The 26,857-nt window shown below is 37.7% G+C and overlaps 2 protein-coding genes across 2 annotated transcripts in view; one reads left to right on the top strand and one right to left on the bottom strand.

Annotated features, from left to right (window-relative positions):
- The window catches only part of RAD9B (RAD9 checkpoint clamp component B), a 36,229-nt gene extending 15,792 nt beyond the window's left edge, over positions 1–20,437 (top strand). The window contains exons 7-11 of the mRNA XM_026514864.4: positions 3,211–3,317; positions 3,400–3,464; positions 4,065–4,187; positions 6,796–7,045; positions 20,243–20,437. Of these exons, the coding sequence (XP_026370649.1) occupies positions 3,211–3,317; positions 3,400–3,464; positions 4,065–4,187; positions 6,796–7,045; positions 20,243–20,371 (674 nt within the window). The 3' untranslated portion in view covers positions 20,372–20,437. The remainder of the gene's footprint in view (positions 1–3,210; positions 3,318–3,399; positions 3,465–4,064; positions 4,188–6,795; positions 7,046–20,242) is intronic.
- Positions 20,438–22,321: 1,884 nt separating this feature from the next.
- Positions 22,322–26,857, bottom strand: part of PPTC7 (protein phosphatase targeting COQ7) — a 39,346-nt gene continuing 34,810 nt past the window's right edge. Inside the window, exon 6 of the mRNA XM_026514867.4 lies at positions 22,322–26,213. Coding sequence (XP_026370652.1) covers positions 26,155–26,213 — 59 coding nt within the window. The 3' untranslated portion in view covers positions 22,322–26,154. The remainder of the gene's footprint in view (positions 26,214–26,857) is intronic.

Below are 26,857 nucleotides of genomic sequence, written 5' to 3'. Positions count from 1 at the left end.
CTTGTCTAAAGAGCAGTAAGATGTAGAAAGATCATTAAAATTTTAAGAGATCCAGGAAATGGAACACGATCAATAATTAAAATATTTGGCTTTGAAATTCAGGTTGTTTTAAAATTAGGAGAATGGTTACTGAGAAAAGTATATTTTCAGTTAAGATTTTTAAGGTCTGGTTTCCATCTTTTTTTTTAAAGTTTTTTATTTATTTTAAGTAATCTATACACCCACCATGGGGCTCGAACTCATGACCCCAAGATCAAGAGATGCATGCTGTTCCAACTGAGCCAGCCAGGCACCCCTGTTTTTCATCTTTTATCACCCTTGTGGTTAGCATTAAGGAAAATTAAGAGGCCAGCAATTCAATTGAGATTATCTTTAATGACATAAGAAGAAAAAGTAGCTTTGAACGAGAGATATGAGAGTCCAGATGGCAAATACACGTGGCAGAAAATGTGTTATTGCTTCTTTTTAGTCTTATCTAGCATTGTTTTTTGACACTCAGAAGCTCATGTTCTGGGAAATATATGCTTCACTAGTGAAAGGGTCTGTTTGTATTCCATAATGCCATCTCTGAATAAAGATGGGCATTTAGTAACCAGGAGACATTGTCCCTTGTGAGCAGCTTTCTAATGAGTAGTTATAGTTATGGTTGACTGGGGATCCAGTTGTTTATTATTGAACTTACTCTATGCTAGTACACTGGAAAGTGACATGAGCCTTCTTGTTTGATAGGAATTATTTCCAGGGTAGTGTTTGGTCCTTTTAAAAAATATATACTATTTATCCTTTGTTCTTACACATAGATTAATTCATGTTCATTGAAGAAAAGAAAAAGCACAAAATAAGCACTACTAAAAAAAGTCACCTGAAATTCCACTACCCAGAGATAACCACTTTAAATAGTTTGATACATCTCCTTCTATACTTCAGATCTAATATCAGAAGATTGGTTGAGTAAAGATTATGAAATACTGTGAAGCTATGAAAAGTAATCCAGTAAAAAATGGGCAGATTGGGACACCTGGGTGGCGCAGTCAGTTAAGCATCTACTCTTGATTTTGGCTCAGGTTGTGATCTCAGGGCCGTGGGATCGAATCCATGTCAGGCCCTCAGTGTGGAGTCCGCTTAAGATTCTCTCTCCCCCTGCCTCCTGCACTCTCTCTCTCTCTCAAATAAAAAAATAAATCTTTTTTAAAAAATGGGCAGAGTACCTGAACACTCATTTTTCCAAAGAATGTATACAGGTGGCCACAGACACATGAAAAGATGCTCAACATCACTCATCAGCAGGGAAATGCAAATCTAAACCACAATGAAGATGTGAGGGAAATGTGGCTGAAACATCTGTCACCCCATTGATCGACAGGATTGATTCAGCTGATCTGGCTGCTGGGCGGGTGTCCTGTCCTCCCTTACCGCTCCATGTGTGTCCCTCCCAAAGCTGCGTGCTCAAAGAGGACAACCTTCCCAATAGACGAGGACTGTTCTTTGGTCAAGGGTATACGAATAGCTGTGCTTCCCTGCTAGAGCCTTCAAACAAGCTCTCAAGGTCCATTTGCAGGAGAATGTAGGGTAGTCAAGCTCCCAAGACTCCAGACACATCCAAATGAGGCACTGCATGTGGCAGTCTGCCTTTCCTTAAAGAGAAAAAAAACACCACAATGAGATATCTGATACCTGTCAGAGTGGCTAAAATCAAAAACACAAGAAATAAATGTTGGCGAGGATGTGGGGAAAAAGGAACCCTTGTGCACTGTTGGTGGGAATGTAAATTGGTGCAGCCACTGTAGTGTCAGTATAGGGGTTCCTCAAAAACTTAGAAATATCATATGATCCAATATGGTGTTTACCCAGAGAAAATGAAAACACTGATTTGAAAAGATATATGCACCTCTGTGCTCACTGCAGTATTATTTACAATAGCCAGGATATGGAAGTGACCCAAATCTATCATAGACAAAGGTAGATAAAGAAGATGTGGTGTATACATAATGTAGTATTACTCAGTCATAAAAAAGAATGAAATCTTGCCATTTGCAACAACATGGATGGACCTAAAGAATATAATGCTAGGGGTGACTGGGTGACTCAGTCAGTTAAGTATCTGACTTTGGCTCAGGTCATGATCTCAGGGTCCTGGGATAGAGCCTGTGTCAGTCTCCTTGATCAATGGGGAGTCAGCTTGTCCATCTTCCTCTGCCCCTCCCCCTGCTCGTGCATGCGTGCCCTCTCTTTCTCTCTCAAATAAATAAATAAAATCTTTTAAAAGAATATAATGCTAAATGCAATAAGTCAATCAGAGAAAAACAGATACCATATGATTTCACTCATGTGAAATTGAAGAAACAAATGAAAGAAAAAGACAAAAATACAGAGAACAAACTACTGGTTGGCAGAAGGGGGATGAGAGAAATCGATAAAGGGGATTAAGAGCAATTTATCTTGAGGAATACTGAGAAATATATAGAACTGTTGAATTTTTATATTGTATAACTGAAAATAATATAACACTGTATGTTAGCTACAATTCAATTAGAAAAAAAAGAAAAGAAAAAGAAAAGGTACTCGTGTGTGTGTGTGTGCGTGTGTGTATGATTTTCTGAGCATGTATATCAAACGTTTTTGTAGTGAAAAAGAATAATTTATTTTTTTATGTTTCTGTGGGTTGATGGGCTCAGCTAGACAGCTTGTACTTGGGGTCTTATGCAATTGTAGTTAGATGGTGGCTGGGTCTAGAATCATCTAAATCCATCCAAGATGGCACACTGACATGGCTGGTGATTGATGCTGGAAGAACAGCTGGACTGTTAACCAGAGTGACTGCACACATATGGCCTCTCCATTAACTTGGCCTTCATATAGCATGAACTCGGCATGGTGGCCAAGTTCCAAGAGTAATTGTTTTAGGATAGAGGAAGTGGATGGAGGATAGAGGAAGTGAAAGTTGCCAGTCTCTTAAGGTCTGGGCTCAGAAACCAGCACCAGGTCATTTCATCTAGAGCACCATATCCTATTGGTCTTAGCAGTCAGAGAGCCCAACTACCCAAATTTGAGGGGAGGGGACATAGACATACACCCCATCTCTCAGTGAAGGAGTGTCAAAGGATTTGTGGCTATTTTTAATCTACCACTTACAGTTATATTTTCATATTAAAATTTAACAAGTACCCCTGGAACTAATTCTATTTTTTCTTTTCCTATAATATTGAACAGATTTGACCAATTCTGTGTACAGTGAAATGTTTGTTGGCCCAGATGAGTTTGACTTCTTTCAAATTGGAGTTGATACTGAAATAACATTCTGCTTCAAAGAATTGAAGGTAAACAAAAATTTGTATCAAAATTTCACTGGTAGTTTTTTAAATAAAGATTTCAACTATTTTTCTTCTTTTTCTCTTTCAGGGAATGCTGACATTTTCAGAAGCTACACATGCTCCTATAGCCATTCATTTTGATTTTCCTGGGAAGTAAGTCCTTGGGAACTTTTCTCTCTCCCTCCCTCCCTCCTTCCCTTTCCTTCCTTCCTTCCTTCCTTCCTTCCTTCCTTCCTTCCTTCCTTCCTTCCTTCCTTTTGTTGTATATCAATAATAAAACCCTTTGGATCACTTTGAAATTAATTCATACCTCAAGAATTCCTTAACTTTACTAGCAATACTTACCAAACTAAAATTTTGAAGGATGCCATATATGGCATTTTTAAATTGGTAATTGAAAAAGATATATTCTACAGAGTGAAACATTATAAATTTGGCATGGTGCTAAATTAATTGCCTAAATAGAAAATTATACATGGCTTAAACAAGTCTAATTTCTATGAAACGATGGTATTTCATATGGTATTTCAGAACTAAATTTTCAGAGATTGGGTTAAGATAGATGTGCTTTTTGAAATTGGATCTGATGATGTCTAAGGACCTTTTCAGCTCTTAGGACTGTTAATTTGTGAAAAGACAAATAGGACTTCTACTTTTACTGTCTCTTTTTACTTCTGAAGTGTCATTTTCTAATTTTCCTAATGCCCATCAGAAAATGTGTATGATGCTTGCTCTGACTTTGCCTTTTTTTAGACCTATGGCTTTAAGTATCGATGATATGTTATTGGAAGCTAACTTTATTTTGGCTACATTAGCTGATGAGCCAAGTAGAGCATCTTCTCCACAATCACAGTGTCTTTCACAAAAACAAAAAAGGTAAGACCAACGTTTTAACATCTTTATTGGTTGGGAAAAAGCCATTGCAATCTTATTCTGAAATAATTCATTGGCATTCATTTAGGAAACAATCAAGGAGTAAGACATTGGAAGATCAGAAATATTGACTGAATCAGTAAGAGCTACAGTAGGACCTAACTAGCATAGAAATATCACCAATCATGCACTAGACATTTGCTTTTTCTCTTCTAATCAGAATTTGACAGGACTGTCTGGTTTATCTTTGTTATTACCCAAGCCCCTTATTTTCAGTTTTGGCAGTCATTTTTTAGGAGGGTGTATGTTAAGGTTCATAGGTAAGTTTCTGTTCACTGCCTAGAACTCCCTTTCTTGGACATAGGGATAGCTTTTGTTTTTCTTTTCTTCTTTTGTCTCAGTAACTTTTTTTTTTTTTTTTTTTTTTTTTTTTTTGGTGCAGGGTACTTCACTGTAAAAGTAACTTTAAGGTACTGTGGGAAATTTGGAAAATAGAGAAAAGTACAAAGAAGATAAATTGCACCACCTGGAGATAGCCACGGTTAACATCTGGCTCACTGACTTTTCTTTCAAACTTTTTATTTTGCATAAGATGTTTTAAAATAAGATCAGGATCATATAGGATATGTAGTTTTCTATCCTGTTTGTCCCCCCCCAAAATATATTGTGAACGTGTTCCAATATCACTGATTATGACTTAGAAACATGATTTTTAATGACTGTGTGGAATTTTTTCATACAGATGTATAAGAATTTGAATTTTTTTCCTAACTCAGGCCCTGTTGCTATATCACAAGTTTGTCTCATGCACATTGGGTTGCTTTACTGAAGAATTTGAATGTGTAGAGAGAATTCTAATTAATCATATATGTAAATTTTAGCTTTCTTTTAAAAAAATTATTTAAATTCTAGTTAGGTAACATACAGTGCAATATTGGTTTTAGGAGTAGAATTCAGTGATTCATCACTTACATACAATACCCAGTGCTCATCATAACAAGTGCTCTTCTTAATGCCCACCACCCATCTGCCCATCCCCCACACACCTCTCTCCATCAAGCCTCAGTTTGTTCTCTGTCATTAAGTCTCTTATGGTTTGGGCAGAAGACTTGAACAGACATTTCTGCAAAGAAGACATCCAGATGGCCAACAGACACATGAAAAAGTGCTCAACATCACTAGCCCTCAGGGAAATACAAATCAAAACCACAATGAGATACCACCTCACACCAGTCAGAATGGCTAAAATTAACAACTCAGGAAACAACAGATATTGGTGAGGATGAAGAGAAAAGGGAACCCTCCCACACTGTTGTTGGAAATGGAAGCTGGTGCAGCCACTGTGGAAAACAGTATGGAGGTTCCTCAAAAAGTTGAAAATAGAGCTACCCTATGACCCAGCAATTGCACTATTGGGTATTTACCCCAAAGATACAAATGTAGTGATCTGAAGGGGCACCTGCACCCCAATGTTTATAGCAGCAATGTCCACAATAGCCAAACTATGGAAAGAGCCCAGATGTCCATCAACAGATGAATATATATATATATATATATATATACACATATCACATCTTCTTTATCCATGTACATACATACATATGTATATAGACACAATGGAATATTATGCAGCCATCAAAAAATGAAATCTTGCCATTTGCAACAATGTGGATGGAACTAGAGGGCATTATGCTAAGCAAAATAAGTCAATCAGAGAAAGACAGTTATCATATGATCTCACTGATATGTGGAATTTAAGAAACAAGGCAGAGGATCATAGGGGAGGAGAGGAAAAAATGAAACAAGATGAAACCAGAGAGGGAGACAACCTATAAGAGACTCTTAATCTCAGGAAACTAACTGAGGGTTGCTGGAGGAGAGGGGGTTGGGGGGATAGGGAGGCTTGGTGATGGACATTGGGGAGGTTCTATGTTGTGAGTGCTGTGTGTTGTGTAAGACTGATGAATCACAGACCTGTATCCCTGAAACAAATACTACATTATATGTTAACAATGGTGAAGTTTCTTATGGTTTGTTTCCCTCTCTCTCTCTCTGTTTTCTCCCCCTCCCATATGATCTTCTGTTTTGTTTCTTAAATTCCACAGAAGAGTGAAATCATATGGCATTTGTCTTATTTTGCTTAGCATAATACACTCTAGTTCTATCCACATTGCTGCAAATGGCAGGATTTCATTCTTTTTGATGGCTGAGTAATATTCCATGATCGATCGATCTATCTATCTATCTATCTATCTATCCATCCTAATCTCACATCTTTATCCATGCATCAGTCGGTGGGCATTTGAGCTCTTTTCATAGTTTGGCTATTGTTGCTAATGCTGCTGTAAACATAGGGGTGCATGTGCCCCTTCAAATACAAATATTTTTGTATCCTTGGGTTAATACCTAGTAGTGCAATTGCTGGATCATAGGGTAGTTCTATTTTTAACTTTCTGAGGTAAATTTTAAACTTTCAACAATCAGTTCTATGTTGTTTCAATATATTCTCTAAACTAGTGTTATCATTGTCATCCCATATTGCTTCATTAGGTATATAAAAATATACATTTCCAGGCAAACAGTTCATTCATTTAATCCTTTAATACCTCAGGTCAGATCTGATGTGTTCAACAAACAACAATTCAAAGACTGGTAAAAATGTAACCAGCAAGGCCCCCGGATGTATCTTGAGAAAAGCAGCACCCAAAAGGCTTTATCCTAATGAGACTCAAACAGACATCCCTACATTGGAAAACTGTGGCAGCCCTATAATGAAAAGAGTGAATGGAGACATTAGCGCAGTGCCAGAAAGCAGTGTCAGCAACACGGAGGAGGTGCCAGGGTCTTCACATCTGAGGAAGGTAAAGGGAAAATGTTGAAGAATTCTCATCGTCTGTCTCCTTTCACAGTCTTCCTGCCCAAGCCCACCCCAGTGTCCTGAAAATAGTTTCCTTACTTTTTGATAGGGGAGAGGTGAAATCAGTCTGAGATGGAGCAAAGACTGACTTATATACTGTCAGTACAAAAGAGTTTAAATTGCTCATTGAGCAATAAAGTATATTCAAGTAGATATTTGGGTCACTTGTATTAAAGAATAAATTATGATTGCTTACAGGATAATCTTTGAATACAAATAGTATGCTGACATCATATAATTTACTTTCTAAGATAAGTGTCCTCATTTTATTTTTCAAATTGGGTTGGGAAATCCTTTACTCATTGTAGTACAAATATGAATTTCATCCCAACAAATATCACCAGTTATTTTTTGTGGAGTCCCTGTTAATAACCTATTGTATAACCACGTTTTACTAGCTGGATGATAAGCTTTACAGAATGGTATTGTGTTAAACCTTAGATATCTATTGAACTGAAGATAAATATGATTTATTAGAAACTGAAGTATCTCAAATAATAAGTCCCAATTTAACATCTTTACATTAATGTTTTATTCAAGCTTGATTTACTGTTGCTATTATTATTGGTTTGGAAATATGAGTTTCTTAGAAATTTGAAGGGAGAAATAGTATTTCTAAAAGTCACTATCTTATGCTGTATAAAAGACTAAGGGCAGTAAAATTGGGTAGTAAACTCCATTCATTATTCAGTCTGATGCTGCTTATTGAATACCTATTATATGCCTAGCAGTTACAGCAATTTTCTCTTGTGTATTACTAGCTTGGCATAAGGTGAAAACTGAAATTTGTCTTTCATTATACAGAAACATTTTCCCTTACTGTTTTTTTTTTTTTTTTTGTCACACATATTGTGCTTACTTTTTCAAAGGTAACAACACAAAAACATTTTCTGGCCACTTCACTTCCCTGAAATTCACATTAAGATTGCCCATTTCCTCACTAGGGAAAGTGACATTTATAAAGAACTATAAGCTCCATGAGCACCATTACAGGACTCTTCTTCAAATTTCCCATCATGTCACTTGAATTCTAAAAACAAAGTTCTATTTTAAAGGGTATTATTTGCCTTAATGTGGCAAACTCCTGCAAAACTGAAATTACAATATGGTTGTTATTTAGATCCTTATCATCTTCCACCCAAACTATTGTGAGCCTTCCCATTGGCCTCCATGACTCTGTTCCCCTCTACTCTGGTTCTCCTCCAATGTATAGAAGATTTTGTCCAAACCTTACATTTATGGTGAAGTACAGAGGTTTAGAGTGCTGGCTCCAGATTTAGAATTCCTAGGTTCACATCCCTGTTTGCCACTTATTAGTTGTGTGACTTGGACAAGTTACTCCTCTTTGCCTTGGTTTTATTATCAGTAAAATGGGGATAATAATAGTACTACCCATTAAATAGAACTGTGGAAATTAATTGAACTAATATATGGAACATGGCTAATGCTCATTAAATGTTAGTTATTGTTATACATCACTCTCTTGGATCATTTCCCTTGTCCCATAGGATTACAACTAAACTCCTTGGAATGGCATTCAGGGACTATCCCTAGGGTATTTATTATGCCCTTCACTAGGCCTCCCCCTTTCCTCCTTCCTGCTTCCATACAAAACATAGTCTATGCCGGGAATGACAGATAGGTTTCCTCTTTAGTGACACCACCAGTCACTGGTTGGGCAGACTGAACTGAGCGTGACTAAAGCTCTATCTGTAGTTGATGAGCAGTGTTTGCCATGCACACAGGAGGGCCACCACCTGCGAACCAGACCCGAGCTATAGCCATTATGGTGCTAGTAAGAATCTGATAATAATATGGCCCATCCTATTTGTTTGCTTGTTTGTTTTTAATTTTTCATTTTAAGATAATTTCACTTTTAAAAAGTTGCAAAAACTGGGGCACCTGGATGGCTCAGTTGGTTAAGTGTCTTCCTTCAGCTCAAGTCATGATTCCAGGGTCCTGGGATTGAGGCCTGTGTCAGGTGCTTCTCTCTCTCCTTGCTGGTGCTCGCGAGTGTGCTCGCTCTCTCTCTCTCTTTCAAATAAATAAATAAAACCTTTAAAAAAAAAGTTGCAAAAATAATACAAAGAATTCCTACATACCCTTCTCCCAGACTCTCCAAATGTTAACATTTATAATAGTACAATTATCATTTCACCAGAGAAAAATCAGAAAATACAAATAAGAGATTATCTGAGATAATCACTACAAACACTTCTATTATTACTGTTAGGACTTTTTCCATGCACATATACACACACATGCTTGCACACATACACATCACATTTTTTTAAATATTTGAAATAAATTCAGACTCACTTGCAGAAGTAGTATAAAGAATTCCCATATACTGTTCGCCCAGATTCCCGAAATATTAACAGGGTCTCCTTTAGTCAGGAACATTTTCTAAATCATGTTTTGTCTTTCTTTACCTTGACACTTTAGTAGAATGTCCCTGAATTTGAATTTTTCTGATTTATTCGTGATTAAATTTCAGCTGTGCATTTTTAGTAAGAGTGCAACAGAACGATGCTGTGTTCTTCTCATACATCTTATCTGGAAGCACATGATGGAGATTTGTCGTCTTCTTGGTGATCCTAATTTTTGGTGATCCTACTGTTTTCTGTTAGTAATTGAAAGTGGCTTGGTGGGTGATACTTTGAAACTCTGTAAATATCCTGTTTCTCTTCATACTTTTTGCCCACTAATTTTAGCATCCACTGATGTTTTTTTGTCTAAAATAGTTATTACTGTAATGCTTGACAAATAGTAATTTTTCTATCTTCAGATGCAACTCCACTTTAACAACTTTCCTTCTCTCCATTTATGTTATTCAATTATTTATGTCATAAAATACTCTTGGATATTAATTTTATTTGGGGGGTTATAATCCATTACTATCATTTATACTGGGAGCCTCTGTCTCTTTGACATATCTCCAGTGTTTTTTGAGCACTTCCTTACTTTTTGGAAACTTAATAGTATTCTAGGCTTAACTTGTATTTCCCAACTCCAACCCAAATGGGATCAGCCATTTCTCCCAAGATTCCTGGTTCCTTTGATCAGAGATGGTAGACAGAAACAACTTCTAGGTGGTAGGTGTGCTCTTTTGTACTGGGATTTCCTTGCTTCTAGGCCCTCAGCAGACCTCAAAGCTAGGAAACGTATGCATTTATTCACACACACACACACACACACACACACACACACACTGATCAATTTTTATATCTATTTGTATACATACATATATATGTACATTAAAACCCATGAAATCATACTGATACCTCCAGTTCCAGTCCAACACCACAGGGTTCATACTGGCCTCCCCCATTTCTTTATTTTATTATTATTATTATTTTAAATATTTCATTTATTTATTTGAGAGAGAGAAAGAGAGAACATGAGCAGGGGGAGGGTCAGAGGGAGAGGGAGAAACAAGCTTCCTGCTGAGCAGGGAGTCCAGTGTGGGACTCGATTGCAGGACCCTGAGATCATGACCTGAGCCAAAAAGGCAGACGCTTAATGGACTGAGCCACCTGGGCGCCCCTCCCCTGTTTCTTTATAACTCCTTTGTCTGACAGTGAAAAACTTGGCTGTTTTTCCTCACAGCCTGTTTACTTATTGTTCAATCTAAGAGCAAATAATTTCAGAATTGCTAATCCACACCCCTGGAAAAAATGAATCTGCTAACAGAGGTACAATATTTGTGAATATTATTTTGTCTTCAGCTATTAAGTATATATTCAAAATACTGTTTCTCAGGGCACCTGGGTGGTACAGTCGGTTAAGCATCCAACTCTTGGTTTTGGCTTGGGTCATGATCTCATGGTCGGGAGATCGAGCCCCCACATCAGACTCCATGCTTGGCACAGAGTATGCTTGAGGTTCTTACTCCCTCTGCCCCTCCTGATTGTGCTCTCTCTCTGAAATGAATAAAAAAATCTTTAAAAGAATACTGTTCTTCAAAGTTACTCAGGTTAGTTTTCTTCCCTCCTTCATATTTCAGTATGATTATATAAATCATCTTTAATGCAGGTAGCTTTGTTTGCTTGTCTTCCATTTTGGTTCTCCGAAATCCTTGTTGATTTGGGTTTTTGAGTGCTGACCTATGAACAGCACCAGAACTCAGAACTATACAAAGGGTGTAGCAGAGCAGTGTCACTCATTCCCTTCTTCGCACCCTTTGTAGAAAATAAATCTCATTAGTTTTTCATTTGTCATTTATGTTTCTTTTTGCACAAATGAACAGATACATATATATCTTATTTCTTCTTCTTTTTTATAAATGCTCTTTTCCACTTTGCTTTTTGCACCTAGCAGTACTGGAAATCACTCCATATCACTTTTATTTTTCCCCTCAATAACTGCATAGTATTTCACGTGTGATGTACCATATAGCTAATTCAACCATTCTCTTATATGTGGGCATTTAGATCCCCTCTTATATTTTACAATTACAAAGCTGCAGTGAAACCTTTTACACATGTAAAGGTTTTCATATTGTCTGAAATGTATCTTCAAGGCAAATTCCTGAAAGTGTGTTGGTTTAAAAGTGCATATGTTAAAAAAACAAAAACAAAAACGTATGTAGTTGTTAGGTGCTGCCAGATTCTTCTCCGAAAGGTTGTACCAGTTTGCAGTCCCTCCTGCAGTAGAGGGGAGGGCCCGTTTTCTCCAGCTTGCCAAAGAGCATGTATGTCATACTGATAGTTGAGAAACGGTATCTCAGTGTAGTTGTAATTTGCATTTCTCTGATTGTGAGGTTGAACATCATTTCATGTGTTTAAAAACATTTGTAATATTGGGGCGCCTGGTGGCTCAGTTGGTTAGGCATCTGACTCTTGGTTTCAGCTCAGGTTCTGATCTCATGGGTCGTGGGATTGCACACTGACTTGAACGCCACACTCAGCGGAAGTCTGCTTGGATATTCTCTCTCTCTGCCCCTCCCCACTCTCGTGCTCTCTCTCAAATAAACAAATCTTTAAAAACTTTTAAAACTTTTGTGACTTTATTATCTCTTCTCATTTTTCTATTTCTTTGTCCTTCAATTTTTAAGATATATATATATATATGGATATTAGCCATTTATTTATCTGTGATACATGGTGCAAATATTTTCTCTCAGTTTATCAGCTGTCAAATTTTTAAGGTTTTTTTTTTTCCATGCAAAATTTTTTCATTTTATGTAGTCAAACTTATTTTTTAAAAAATTGTCATTGGATTTTGAGTCATTAATTAGAAAGAAAGCCTTTCCTCGTGTGGAAGTTAAAAGAGAAACTCACCCACGTTTCCTTCTAGAACTTGTATGGTTTCATCTTTTTTTTTTCTTTTTCTCTTTTAGAGAAAGAGTGCATGAGCAGGGAGGGAGGGATCAAGTGGGGGATTTGGGGAGGGGCAGGGCAGAGAAAGTAGGAGAGAGAATCCCAAGCAGTTTCCACGCCCAGCACAGAACCCAACACAGAGCTCCATCTCACAACCCTGAGCTGAAATCAAGATTTGGACACTTAACCGACAGCACCACCCAGATGCCCCTGATCTCATCTTTTTAGATTTACATCCTGAACCACTGGGAGTTTCTCATCTTGTGTATGGTTTGAGGTAGGGGTCCAATTTATTTTTTCAAAAGGGCTACCCAGCCATTCCAGAACCCCTTCTTTTAAGGTCTACATTTGCCCTACTGATTTGAGGTGCTCCCTTTGTCATATACTACATTTATGTATGTTTTGGGATCTATTTCTAGACTTCCTTTTCTATTCTGCTGATCTGTTCATTTGTCAGAACCACGTTTTTCATCATAGAGGCTTCAGAGTATGTCTGAATGTTCAATAGTCTGTATCCCTTTGTAGATTTTGTCAGTTTTTCCTGGCTATTCCTGAATGTTGAACTTTAATATCAACTTATCTAGATCCATAAAAGTCTGTTGTCATTTTTTATTGGGATTTCCTTAAATTTCTATTAAGTTGAGGAAAACTGACATATTTATCATGTTGAGTCATTCTGTCCCAAAACAGGCAATATATTTCCACTTGTACAGGTCTACTTTTGTGTCTTTCAGGGGTGTTTTAAAATTTTCCTCATATAGGTTCTATACATTTATTACATTTATTCCTAAGCAATTAACCTTTTATGATGCTATTGCAAATGGAGTTCCCTCTGCCATTATATTCTCCAACTGCTTATTATATGTATATGAAGGCAATTGTCTTCTTGTGTTAATTTTATATCCTATTACCTTGCTGAATTATTTTGTTAACATTAGTTTTATCATTGATTCTCTCAGGTTTTCCAGACATACTATCATCTTTATAGATAGTTTTACTTCCTCTTTAATGCCTCCAAACTGATCTTTTTGTTCAGCTGCATTAGCTTATAATCTCTAGCACAATGTTGAGTAGCAGTGGAGAGTGGGCATCCTTGCTTAGTTCCTAATCTTAGTGGTAAGGTTTGTCTTCTACTTTTGCTCATGCTATTGTTCCTACAGCCTAGGATGATAGCAGTTCTTTCTTTTCCACCTTTCAAACTCCTACCCATCCTTCAAGGCCCAGCTCAAACGATACTTCTCATTTTGAAGTCTTCTCATTCTGCTCAAAGCACTTGTGCATCCTATTCACTGTCACAGTCACATAATAATTTAACATACATGTTTGTTAATCCATTGGGTAGACTGTCAGTTTATCAAGAACAAGCCTGAGTCTTACTTATCTGTATCCTAGTGCACTGCCAGTGGTTGGCAAACCTTCAGTACTGGTTTGGGATAGCCTAGGAAAGTTTTTAAAATCCTTTCAAGTAGCATCACAAAATTCCAAAATGAAATCAATTTCAGTTCACTTTAAAATAATATATGATAGTATATTACTTTGGGAAAGGGGATTTTCAAAATTAAATTATGACAGAGTATTTCTATGTTCTAAACAATGGCAAGTGTTTTTTTTCCATTGTGGATTTTCAATAAGTTTAAACAAGTTTTCCACAGTTCTCAGAGCACCAAAATGGGGGAAATACGTAGATTATTAAAAGAAGATTTTATAATAACCTATCTTTTTACCCAGTTCATATTGGACTTGAGGTTAATTCCCAGTTGCATGGCTGTTCACAAGCATTTTCCATTAGAAGACTGTTAGACATCAGGAAAGGGCTCACTCATTCACTCATTCAAGATTTAAAGGCTGAAGAGTAGGTGGGAACAGAGAGGGTAGCAAAGAGCATTTACCCTAATAACAAATTTAGGGCAATTTTCAAAAACCAAAGTAAATCTAAGTTTCTAGTCTATTGTATAGCACCATAAACATTATGAAGAGTTGTGTGCATTTGATATTATACATTGTACAAACACAGGTGCTCTCTTTAGGTCATTTCCAGCTTTAGGATCTTGACCTTGGTCAAAACTAGATTCTTCAGAGGCAACTGAGACTATGCCTCTCAGTACTGTATTAATTTCCTATTATGGCTATAACAAATAACCACAAATCTAGAGCCTTAAAACACCACCAGTTTATTGTCTTATGGTTCTGGAAGTCAGAAGTCCAAAATAGGTCTTACTGGGCTAAAATCTAGGTGTCAGCAGGGGTGTGTTCCTTTCTGGAGACTCTAGGGAACAATCTGTTTTCTTGCCTTTCCTAGTTTCTTGAGGTTAACTGCATTCTTTGGTTTGTAGTTCTCTTCCATCTTCAAAACCAGCAGTGGGGGCACCTGGGTGGCTCAGTTGGTTAAGCGTCTGCCTTTGGCTCAGGTCATGATCCTGGCGTCCTGGGACGGAGCCCCACATCAGGCTTCCTGCTCAGCAGGGAGCCTGCTTCTCTTTCTCCCTCTGCCCCTCTCCCCTGCTCATGCTCAAATAAATAAAATCTTTTTAAAAAAGTTTAATAAAATTATGAAATATATTCATAAAATTAAAAAGAAAAACAGCAATGGCTGGTCAAGTCTTTTTCACATCACTTTACTATGACCTTAATTCTTCCTCTCTCTCCTTCACATTTAAGGATTCTTGTAATTCCATTGGACCCACCTAGATGGTCCAAATCAGCTGATTAGCAACTTAATTTCCCTCTTCCACATGATGTAACCTATTCACAGGTTCTTGGGATTAAGATGTGTACATCTTTGGGGGGGCATTCTATCACAGCTAATTTGGGGTGTTCCATCTGAAGCAAGAATTCCATAGCTGCTGTCAGACTGCCACTATGCAGAGGGCATCTTCTCCTTCTGATGTGTGAGGATGAGCCAAGAACAGGGCTCATTCATTTATTCGTTCATGCAACTACCATGCAATTCCCACAAGTATCGGTTAAGGGTCATGTGTTTTAAAACTGAGGGCTTCAGAGGGGAGGGGGGGTGGGGGAATGGGATAGACTGGTGATGGGTAGTAAGGAGGGCACGTATTGCATGGTGCACTGGGTGTTATACGCAACTAATGAATCATCGAACTTTACATCAGAAACCAGGGATGTACTGTGTGGTGACTAACATAATATAATAAAAAAAACATTAAAAAAAAAAAGGGTCATGTGTTTTAGATGTAGGGAATACAATGAAGAGCAGAATAAACAAGAAAGATTCTTAAACTTGATTATTGACTGGGGGGAGATACACATTAAACAAATAGTCACATGACTAAATATATGCCAATTTTAAAAAACCATGATAAGTTCAATAAAAGAAAAGTTCAAGATGCTTTGAGAGGATTTAAGATGTGACTGGCCTAATGTAGGTCAGAAAGCCTTCTCCTTGGGGGTGCCTGGGTGGCTCAGTCGTTAAGCGTCTGCCTTTGGCTCAGGGCATGATCCCAGGGTTCTGGGATCGAGCCCCTCATCAGGCTCCCTGCTCCCCTGGGAGCCTGCTTCTTTCTCTCCCACTCCCCCTGCTTGTATTCCCTCTCTCACTGGCTGTCTCTTTCTCTGTCAAATAAATAAATAAAATCTTAAAAAAAAAAAAAAAGCAAGCAAACCTTCTCCTTGAAACTGGTGATTGGGCTGAGCTAGAAAGGTTAAGGTAGTAGAGCTGGGTGAATATATGGCATGTGCAAAGGCCCTGTGTTGGAGGGAGTGTGGTGGTTTTAAGGAAGTGAAGGCTGGCCAGTGTGGTCAGAGAGCAGATAGCCAAGGGGAAACAGTGGCATGGGGTGAAGTTAGAGCAGTTGTTGAGTACCAGATCATGCCTCGAGAGTCCTGGAAACCATGTAAATGGCCATTTAAGTACCTTGGCATTTAAAGTTTTTGAAGAATTTTAACAGGGAGGGCTGACAAAGTTGAATTTTTATTTTAATAAAAAAATTTTTAAAAAAGATTTTATTTATTTGACAGAGAGAGAGAGGGCACAAGCAGGGGGACAGGCAGGCAGAGGGAGAGGGAGAAGCAGACTCCCCACTGAGCAAGAGGGATGTGGACCTTGATCCCAGGACCCTGGGATCATGACCTGAGCTGAAGGCAGATGCTTAACTGACTGAGTCACCCAGATGCCCTATTTTATTAAAATTTTAATTTTTTTAGTGTTTGTTAAATGTTTTAATATTTTTTACCCTTACTTAGTTTTAGTTTTGCAGTGAGGCTTTGCCTTCTACCTCTTTTTTTTTTGGTTTTAATTCATTTGTTTACAGTGTTGTATTAGTTTTAGGTATACAATGTAATGATTCAACATTTCATACATCATCACTGTGCTCATCACTGACAAGTATGCTCCTTAATCCCTGTCCCCCTCCCTTCTGGTAACCATCAGTTTGTTCTCTGTAGTTAAGAGTCTGGTTTTTGTTTTTGTTTTTTTGTTTTTTTGTTTTTACAGATTTTATTTGAGAGGGAGAGAATGAGTTGGGCAGAGAGAAGCAGAGGGAGAGGGAGAAGCAGACTGAGCAGGGAGCCCAATGTGGTGCTTGATCCCAGGACCCTGGGATCATGACCTCAGCCAAAGGCGGACTCTTAACCAACTGAGCCACTCAGATGCCCTGAGTCTGTTTTTTATTTGTTTCTCTCCCTTATTTTTCTCCTTTGTTTTCTTAAATTCCACATGAGTGAAATCATATGGTATTTGTCTTTCTCTGACTTACTTCGCTAATAAGCTATACTCTCTAGATCTATCCATGTTGTTGCAAATAGCAAGATTTCATTGTTATGGCCGAGTAATACTCTGTTGTATATATAATACATCTTCTTTATCCATTCATCAATTGATAGACACTTGGGCTGCTTCCATATTTTGGCTATTGCAAATAATGCTGCTATAAACATAGAGGTGCTTGTATCACTTTGAATTAGCATTCTTATATTCTTTGGGTAAATACCCAGTAGTGCCATTGCTGGATCATAAGGTAGTTCTATTTTAACTTTTTGAGGAACCTCCATACTATCTTCTACAGTGGCTGCACCAGTCTGCATTCCCACCAACAGTGCACAAGGGTTCCTTTTTCTCCACATCCTCGTCAACACCTATTTCTTATGTTGATTTTAGCCATTCTGACAGGTGTGAGGTGATACTATAGTTTTGATTTGCACTTCCAAGTGATGATGAGCATCTTCATGTGTCTGTTGGCCATCTGTAAGTCCTCTTTGGAGAAATATCTGTTCATGTCTTCTGTCCATTTTTTTTTTAAGATTTTATTTTTGAGAAAGAGAGAGCACAGTGCATGGGGGGAGGAGCAGAGGGAGAGGGACAAGCAGACTCTGTGCGGAGCCTGACATGGGGCTTGCTCTCATGACCCTGAGATCATGACCTGAGCTGAAATCATGAATTGGATGCTTAACCAACTTGAGCCACCAGGCGCCCCTTCTGTCCATTTTTTAAATTGGATTGTTTGTTTTATGGGTGTTGGGTTTTTATAAGTTCTTTATATATTTTGGATACTAACCCTTTATTGGCTATGTCTTTTGCAAATATCTTCTCCCATTCTGTAGGTTGCCTTTCAGTTTGTTGATTGTTTTCTTCGCTGTGCAGCAGCTTTTTATTTTGATGTAGTCCCAGTAGTTTATTTTTGCTTTTGTTTCCCTTGCCTCCGGAGATATACCTAGAAAGAAGTTGCTACAGCCAATGTCTAAGAAGTTACTGCCTGTGCTTTTTTCTAGGATTTTTATGGTTTCAGGTCTCACATTTAGGTCTTTAATCCATTTTTAATCTATTTTTGTGTATGGTGTAAAACGTGGTCGTTTCATTCTTTGCATGTTGTTGTCCAGTTTTCCCAACTCCATTTGTTGATGAGACATTCTTTTTCCCATCGGATATTCTTTCTTGCTTTGTTAAAGATTAACTGACCATATAATTATGGGTTTATTTCTGGATTTTCTACTCTGTTCCATTGATCTATGTGTCTATTTTTGTGCTGGTACGATACTGTTTTGATGACTACAGCTTTGTAATATAACGTCAAGTCTGGAATTGTGATGTCTCCAGCCTTTGCTTTTCTTTTTCAAGATTGCTTTGGCTATTTGGGGTCTTTTGTTTTTCCATACAGATTTTAGGATTGTTTGTTGTAGTTCCGTAAAAATGCCATTGGTATTTTGATAAGGATTGCATTAAATGAGTAGATTGCTTTGGGTAGTAAAGATATTTTAACAATATTTGTTCTTCTAATCCATGAGCATGGAATGTCTTTCCATTTCTTTGTGTCATCTTCAATTTCTTTCATTAGTTTTTTTATAGTTTTCAGAGAACAGGTCTTTCACCTCTTTGGTTAGGTTTATTCCTAGGTATCTCATTATTTTGGGTGCATTATACAGAGCTTAATTTTTAAAAGTTAACTGCAGAGCAGCCAAAGCAGCTACTGTGTGAAGAATGGGGTACCGTGAGGCAAGGATGGAAGCTCAGCTGTAGCATCTGAGATGGTGATTCCTTAGAGAGGAAGGGACGTGGTCAAAGATGACAACTAACTGAGGAGGTAAAAATAACAGGATTTGGTAATGGATTGGTTATGGAGGTTAAAGGAAAAGGAGGTTTCAGAAAGACTTAGGTTTGGAGAAACAGGTTCACTGCTCACTAAGATCACAAAGTCAGTTTTGGATATGTTAAGTTGCAGAAATCAAGTAGGTAGTAGGATGTATGGACTGAAGTTCAAATTTTAACTGAGACTCCCTGGCATATACAGGTGGTCATTTCAGCCAGGGATGTGAACGAAATCTCCTGCAGAGGACACAGAGGAGAGGACTGCCATCATAGAAAGCAATGGTTCTTAACCTGGGGCAATTATGCTCCCCAGGGGACATGGAGCAATGTCTGGGGACATTTTTGGATGTTGCTGTTTGGTAAGGGAGCTGCTACTGACATCTAGTGGGCAGAAGCCAGGGATGCTGCAGCATCCTCTGCGGCACAGCACAGCCCCCATGATGAAAACTCATCAGACCCAAAATGGCAGTAGTGCTGGCATAGAAAAACCCTAATTCAAAGGGTGGGTAGAAGAGGGCCAGCCAGCTGAAAAAGTCTAAGGCAACCAGGAGAGTGTGGCATGAGGAAGGTACAAGAAGAAAGTGTCAGAGTGAGTATCAAGTGGGATGAAGACTGAAAATGGCCACTGGCTTAAGGATGTGGTGATTTTTGGTGACCATAAGAACAGTTTGTAAAGTGGGGGGGGGGGGGTCAGCAGCTTTTTCAGAATGGACTGAGGAATAGGAGAATGAGAACATGGAGACAGTGAATGTAGACAGCTTGACAGCAGAGGTGAGGCAATAGTTGACGCAGGGGGTGGGATGGGATAAGGCTATTTTGTATTTTAAAAATGAGAGACATTTGATTAAAGTGCTGATATTCCTATTCAAAAGAGAAGTGGCATGGGAGGGCCTGGGAGGCAGTGACAGGGAGGGAACGACTGGCTTCAGCTGGGAGTGGTAGCTTCAGCTGCAGCAGGAGGGAAAGGGGAGAAGATGGATTAGTCAAGCAGGATTGCCTGCAGAGGGTCCCTCAGTCTGTCTCTCGTTCCTTGGTGTGAGTTTTAATGGCAGAGGAGTCCGAAGATCACTGATCCCAAACTGTTCCTTTCAGTCAGGGAAGGGTTTTGTTTGGGGATGTGCTGTACCAGTCATGAAGGTTTGGGTGTTCCATGAACCATCACCATCAAAGCTAGGGAGACCATGTGGGCCAAGTTTCTGAAAAGGGGCTGTTACCTGGAACATCTACTGAGCAGTAACTTCCGCTCAAATAAACAGTGGAGTTACTTTTTTCCCTCCAGTTTTCTTGCATGTTCTTTGGAGCAGTTTCTTCTGACCAGCAAGAACACTTCGACCACCCATTTGACAGTCTGGCAATAGCAAGTGACAGTGAAGAGGACATGAATAATGGCAGTTCTTCCACATTCTAACACTTAATGTTGGCTGAATTGGCCCCCAGCCCATTTGCTAGCTCACTTGCACCTCAAATATGTTTTCACGTTTAGTCTATAAAGATACCTTCTTGGACTTCCTTGAAATGGGAGGATGGGCTTCTGCTTTGCTAAACATCATCATCTTGTATGACAGCCATATCTAGAAATAGCTGCTTGTTAAGTGTACATATTTGCTTTAAATCCATTATGCTACTTGGAGGCAGAGGAGTCTTCTGTGCAGGGAAAAAGCTCATTAGATTTCTTCAATGCACGTTCACACTAGAGCTTTTAGCATTTTCTTTGCCAGTTTTATAAAGGTATTTAGACTTTTTTCAGCAGCCATTTGGAGTGCATCAATACGGCTTGTCGTTCTGTGACTAGTAGGTAGCTTTTGTATTTGATTGCAGACATTTGAGTTTTGGTGCTTTCAGACATAGTAAAAAGCTATGCAGTCTTTTCCCATGTAATGCCATGACTTTTTTGTCCATTGCTTTTTATGTTTTGTTAAGATTTTAAGTAAAAATAATCCCTGAAAAAAAGGTCAAGAATAATAATAGATAGCTACCCTCCTCACTTTGGAGTCTTTTTATATATTGTAAAATTTTATTTCATAGCCTTAAATTGTTCTGATTTTCAGATGTGATTTTTACATTTTGCAGTGGGATGCAGAACAGAATTTAATGGAACTGGTGCCAAAAAATTATTTCTGTATTATGACATAGAGCAGTAACCTCCACTGCAAGAGCCTAGGTTTGGAGTAAAATGAGGTAGATGATGAATGTTTCTGTTCTTTGCCCCTTTAAGAATTAGCTTCTTACCTGAACAGACTAAAAAATCTGGCACAAAACCATTATTACATAATATGATGCATGCCTCTCCCTCCCTCAAAACTGTTTATAGTCAATTATAACCTGACAAACTCTAGACTTCTGTAAGATCTTACTGTGAAGTCTTTGTGAAACCAACAAATCACAAGGAAATGTTAACTGGCAAGCAGTTGTACATTACATTTTATGAGGAATTCATACATAAAGGTGGCTGAGTGAATTAGTAAACTTTATTATTTTTTTTAATGATTTTTTATTATATTATGTTAGTCACCATACAGTAGAATTAGTAAACTTTAGAACTGTGAACAGAGTTCTAACTAAAACCAGAATGAATTTGGCTCTTGTAGCTTAGTAATGAGTCAGAGCTACCCACAATTACCTAATAAAAACTCAAGTTCGTCCCAAAATATTCCTCAATGAATGAAAATGGGCCTTCACCAAGCTTTTTGTGGAAACTGGCAATGCCCACATAATTTCAAGTCCTTTCATACTGTAGGCTAAAGATTTACATATCTTATGCTTACACTGATGATTAACACTGAATTTCACATATTTCTGACAGAGGCAGATGACGACAAAGAGAGCATTTATACCCGAGTAACTGTAGGTCTCCTTGCAGAGGGTGAAGTTTCTGGTTCACTCACTGAAACAGGCAGAGGGGTGTAGGTTGTGAAGACACCATCATCAGTAATTGCCTGGATACAGCACCAGCCTGGAAAAGATAGTTACACTATTAAATTATATATAATTTAGGTTTTCGAATTTGTATACAGAATGTTAAGTTTAAAGGACACCAGATTTTTTTGTGGCTTCATTCCATACCATTTGGAAGATGCAAAAGCCTTCTTAGTTGGGAAAACATCTATATTTTACATTCAATTATCAGTCCATTTTGATGGAATTTCTGAGGCAGCTCAACTGATATATTAAACCAGCTGGTGAAAAAGAGCTAAGGGAGATAAACTAGTAAAAGACAGAAAATGACAGCTACAAAGTAAGGAGTCCCTGCTAGAATGAGTAAGAGGCTTGGAAATGAGGGCTTGATATAGAGACCAACAAAATGCCAAGAGCTGGTGTCTTACTCAGTTACAGTTCAAATTAAGAGGAGTTACACAGATTAGTATAAATACTATATTTATTAAATATCTTTACAGTTTATTTAAATGTATTTACAGAACTATTCCTGCATAAGTTATATTTCAGACATCCAATTCAGGTCATTGCCTCTTGGGTAAGACAAATAATGATAGTCTCAACAGAAAAAAGCAGCTCATTAGTATACACAAATTCAAATTTGCTTCAGTATTTAGCCATCTTTGCCACAAACTACCTGCTAACATTTAAAATTTTGACATGGACACAGTTGCTTTTTAGTTGAGAAGTTCAATTTTGCAAAGAATTTTTTTTTAACAGATAGGATCCAAATGCTTTCTGCTTCATATTTTTAATTTTATAAGCAGATTTTGGGGATTTTTTTTCATACTGTAAAATTTGTTAACTGCAAAAATGTGACAGTTTCCAGGGAAATTGGATGCTGTAGCTTCTAACAAAGATAGCTGGTATAAGGTGACAAGGAACTATGAACTTATTCAAAAGTACAAACATTTACAGTTCTAGCCAATCTTGTTTACAATCTCCAAAATGCTCAAAACTGACTCAGTGAATTCCCACAATTCCTGCCTTGTTACTTGATGTGGTAGGTTGGTGGTACTGAAGGTGGTACTGAAGGCTACTGTTCTATGCAGAACAAATTCAGCTGATAGAAGAGGACACTCTCCTATCATGCAAAGCTTGAAATCTAGTTTCTACTCTAGACATAGCCCACCCCCCAGACATGCATACCTGGAATGGATTCTTTTGTGATTTAGTACCTATCAACCATGTTAAGCCAGTACAGTAATTCAGGACAAATAACTTGTTTCCCCCACCCCCATTTCTTCTTTCAGTTTTTAAGAGCCTATGGACTCTACTGCATTATCCATTCAGTAAAATTTTTTTTGTGCGCAGGCAGCTTAAGTTCACAGGAAGAAATAAGGTTCTGATATGTTTAGAGTGCACATTTTAAAACAGAATAAAATAAAAATTTCAAGCATGTGATAAAAATATTGATTTTTATAATACAGTATTGCTTTATAAATATAGATGGAAAAGCTATAAACTTTACTGGTCTTTGGTGCATCCAGAGAGGGATAAATAATTTGCCATTTGTAAATTAGAAATCCAAATTCTCTTTTGTTATAAAAGTCCATTACATGAGGCAAATGTGTGTGTGTTTTATACTGCTTGATTTAAAATACAATTAACACACATCAAGTTCAGAATCAGACCCACCAAGTGGTATATCTCAGTCACACCCCACAGAGACTTGGGTTCTGTGACCTGGAAAATTCCAGTATGGGTCCAGCAGAGCCGCTAGTGACTACTGGGAATGGAAGGAGAGTTACTTGTTAAGCAGCACTCCAACTGATCACCACCACCCCCTCCCCGCCCCTGGCAGTCATAAAATTAATTGTGTAACACGCAAAGGACAGGGCAAAAAGAAAATAGAAAAAATATTCTGTGTCACTAATCCACAGGCCAGGTCCAAAGTCAGTTCCATTGTGAAACTCAAATTCTTGTCCCACTATTTTCAATATCACGGACACAAACACATTGTTGATTCTAACAGTCATTTCTCAAAAAAGACCAAGTTGATTAAATGAGTCGTGTAAAACACCACCAATCTAGCCTTATAAAGATTGTGTCTGATGGGTTAAATGAGAGCAGAGAAAAAAGCCAGTGATTTGACCAGCACCGCTCTTACAAGAAATTAAATGTAGGCATTGGAAAATTAATGCAAAATATATCCAGATCATAAGGCTACATACCTCTGACCAGAAATAATTAAAAACCCAAACAAAAGAACTAAAATTGTCAGTCCAAATATAAATGTATTCCTTCTAACAAAACCCTTCTGGATGCAACTTTCTTTACTTTTTAAATACACAGAGACTGCAAACAGTTTGTGCAAAATAAATACCCTGCCACTTGCCACTCACGCTGCCATGTTTTATCATAGCACGATGGGTACTCATTATTTAAACAGAATATTCCTCCACCCACCCCTCCCGGCCCTGTCCCCTATCTCCTCTACCAAAGAATTCTGTTTTGTCAAGTTAGGGTAGTTAAGGCATTCTGACAAGTAATTAAAGGTGATTCAAAATAGATATCTAACATTATGCCAATTTAGGAATAGTAGATAAATTACTGAACGGCTTACAAATGAATAACTCATTCTTATTATAAATGAAATGCCTGTTACAAGCATGATGCATTGAAATATAGTAATGACATGTACATGGTACATGTTAAACAATTTTAAATAAAACAAAAGCTTGACAGTTACTCAAATATACAGTACAATTTCACAAAACAAAATCTTTTAAAACAAGTTGAGGTAACCTCAAACATAAGTTTTAATGCAATAAACCAGGGAATAAGTATCTCCTTTAGAGAAAGACACTTTCTGTATTCTCCTCCAGTAGATCCTCATCAGGTTTAATTGCATCCTCATCTATACACCAATGTTACCTGACTTATATATAAAACATGGCTTTAATTTAAGGATTTCTAAGTATATATATTTTTCTACCACCAAGTTAATGAAGGAAAAAAAACTGACCCAAAAATATATATCTTTACAGCAGTCAACTTGTACACAAACCTTAAAAATAAGTTTGAGCTTGCAGATAAAGGGAAAACTGAATGCGGGGTAGTTTTATAAGGAAACTATACACTGCAAGATGGCTATTCAGAAACTGTAAACATTAAGCTTGATTCAGAAACCCCTAAATTTCTGTGTAGGGCAAATGCAAATGTCAGATCATCACCAGGAGTTTTCCTCGTGGACTCTTGTGCTGTTGCCACTGCCCACGGTGCTCTTTTCACACGGACTCCCTGAATTTGGTGCATGCTCTACGGAAAGCAAGGCTAGTAATGAAAGTTCTGAGAGGGAGACTAGGAGTAGCATGACCATCAAAACCCAACAAAATTCAAAGTTACAGCTGTCCGTTCTCAACCCATTTGGCCTGTGGGCCTAGAGCTCCCACACAGGGATATCGTATCAGAAAGCTGGGAGGAATTTCAGCCATAACATTAAATTTCTAGGCTTTGAGGTGTTTTATAATCTTGAGTAATTTTTCCATTGAAAAAATTTGGTAGGGAGTCTCCCCAATGCCTCCTGCCAATCAGGCCACCAGCCTATAATTTGGACTAATCAATAAACTGCTGGAACTTTCCTCACAGGAGCACAATTAAGCATCTTTTAAAAACCAAAAAACATGTGCATCCATAGAACTAAATTTTTCTTCCAATTTGTAACAAAAAAGCTCCTGGGATGAAGATTTCATAATCCAGAGCAATGTTTTAGAGCAGAATTATAAGCCCCTGAAAAATAGGAGTTTATAATGAAAACATAAAGCCACACCAATCATCATAACAAAGACTGTATAGTACACATGTAACATTTCTTTTGATGATAATGTATGTTTCTAGTAGATGTACCATAACATACAATTTGTGTTAGACTTTTAAAATCCCTTTTACACATTGTAATTTTGAATTCACTTTACCAACACCACTCATTTTCAATACTTAAACCATTTTTTGAAACATAATAGCCATTTTGGCATTGAAAACCTCCATTCTATCACAGAAAGGACAGTAAGAAGTGAAGGTCAATCTTCAAATCTTGATTCTCTTCCAAGTTGCTGGCAGATATGAGCTAGTAAATGACAGTAGTGGTTCTCCACAAAGATCTCAACCAGGTCTCAAAAAGACAGGCAAAGGCTTACATCACTGGCCATTGAGATCAGTGGCAAAGAAACACAGTCCTGCCAGCAGGATCAGCACACATGACAAGGGAGAATTTGGGAAGATGGAAGGAAAGGCTGGAGTTGACACCTAGGCGAGTCAGTCTGTATACTCAGCCACTATTGAAAGAAGGACAGTGATGTCATCTGGCTTTCCACCTAAAATGAAAATGAAAATGAAAATGTCTTCAAATGAAAACTCAATTAAAAATGTAAGCCTAAGAAAGTACTAAAAGACAAATGCTTGCAATTCAGGCAGGTTTGGTTTGTGCTCTAGTAGAAAAAAGAAAATATTTGATAAAGAGAAATAGTTTTTAAAATTACATGTAACTTAACAAGTTTTTTTTTAAATTTTTTTTTAAACCTTCATTGCTTCTTTATAACAGGCGCTCTATTAAAATGGCCACCACATCCTCTGTTTATAGCAATCACAGCAAAGACAAAATCTGGTTAAGATAAATTCTGCCTGACGAGAAAGTTACATGCTTCTACTCGCAATCCTAATTTGGATAAACATATCTAATGTTTTGAAACTAGGAATAGTCTTGTATTCTAATCTGCCAAACAGCTATGGCATGTGCTTTTTTCTATTTTAATACTTCCTGGAGGGCTAAGAAACGCTTTACATGTCATAATATTGTATCAGCAAAAAACTGACCAACTCTGTGAGTTCTGATATGATAGCACCAACATGTCATCCCAGCTCTAAGACTGAGCTACTGGCCTGCTCCCAAAGTTACATATCGTTCAGTAGATAGAAGGACTCTTTAGGCAAGGACAGTTTAACATTGCTTCCCTCTTCA

This window comes from Ursus arctos, unplaced genomic scaffold (assembly GCF_023065955.2).
Source record: "Ursus arctos isolate Adak ecotype North America unplaced genomic scaffold, UrsArc2.0 scaffold_34, whole genome shotgun sequence".
Lineage (NCBI taxonomy): Eukaryota > Metazoa > Chordata > Mammalia > Carnivora > Ursidae > Ursus > Ursus arctos.
This window is presented reverse-complemented; position numbering and strand designations above follow the sequence as displayed.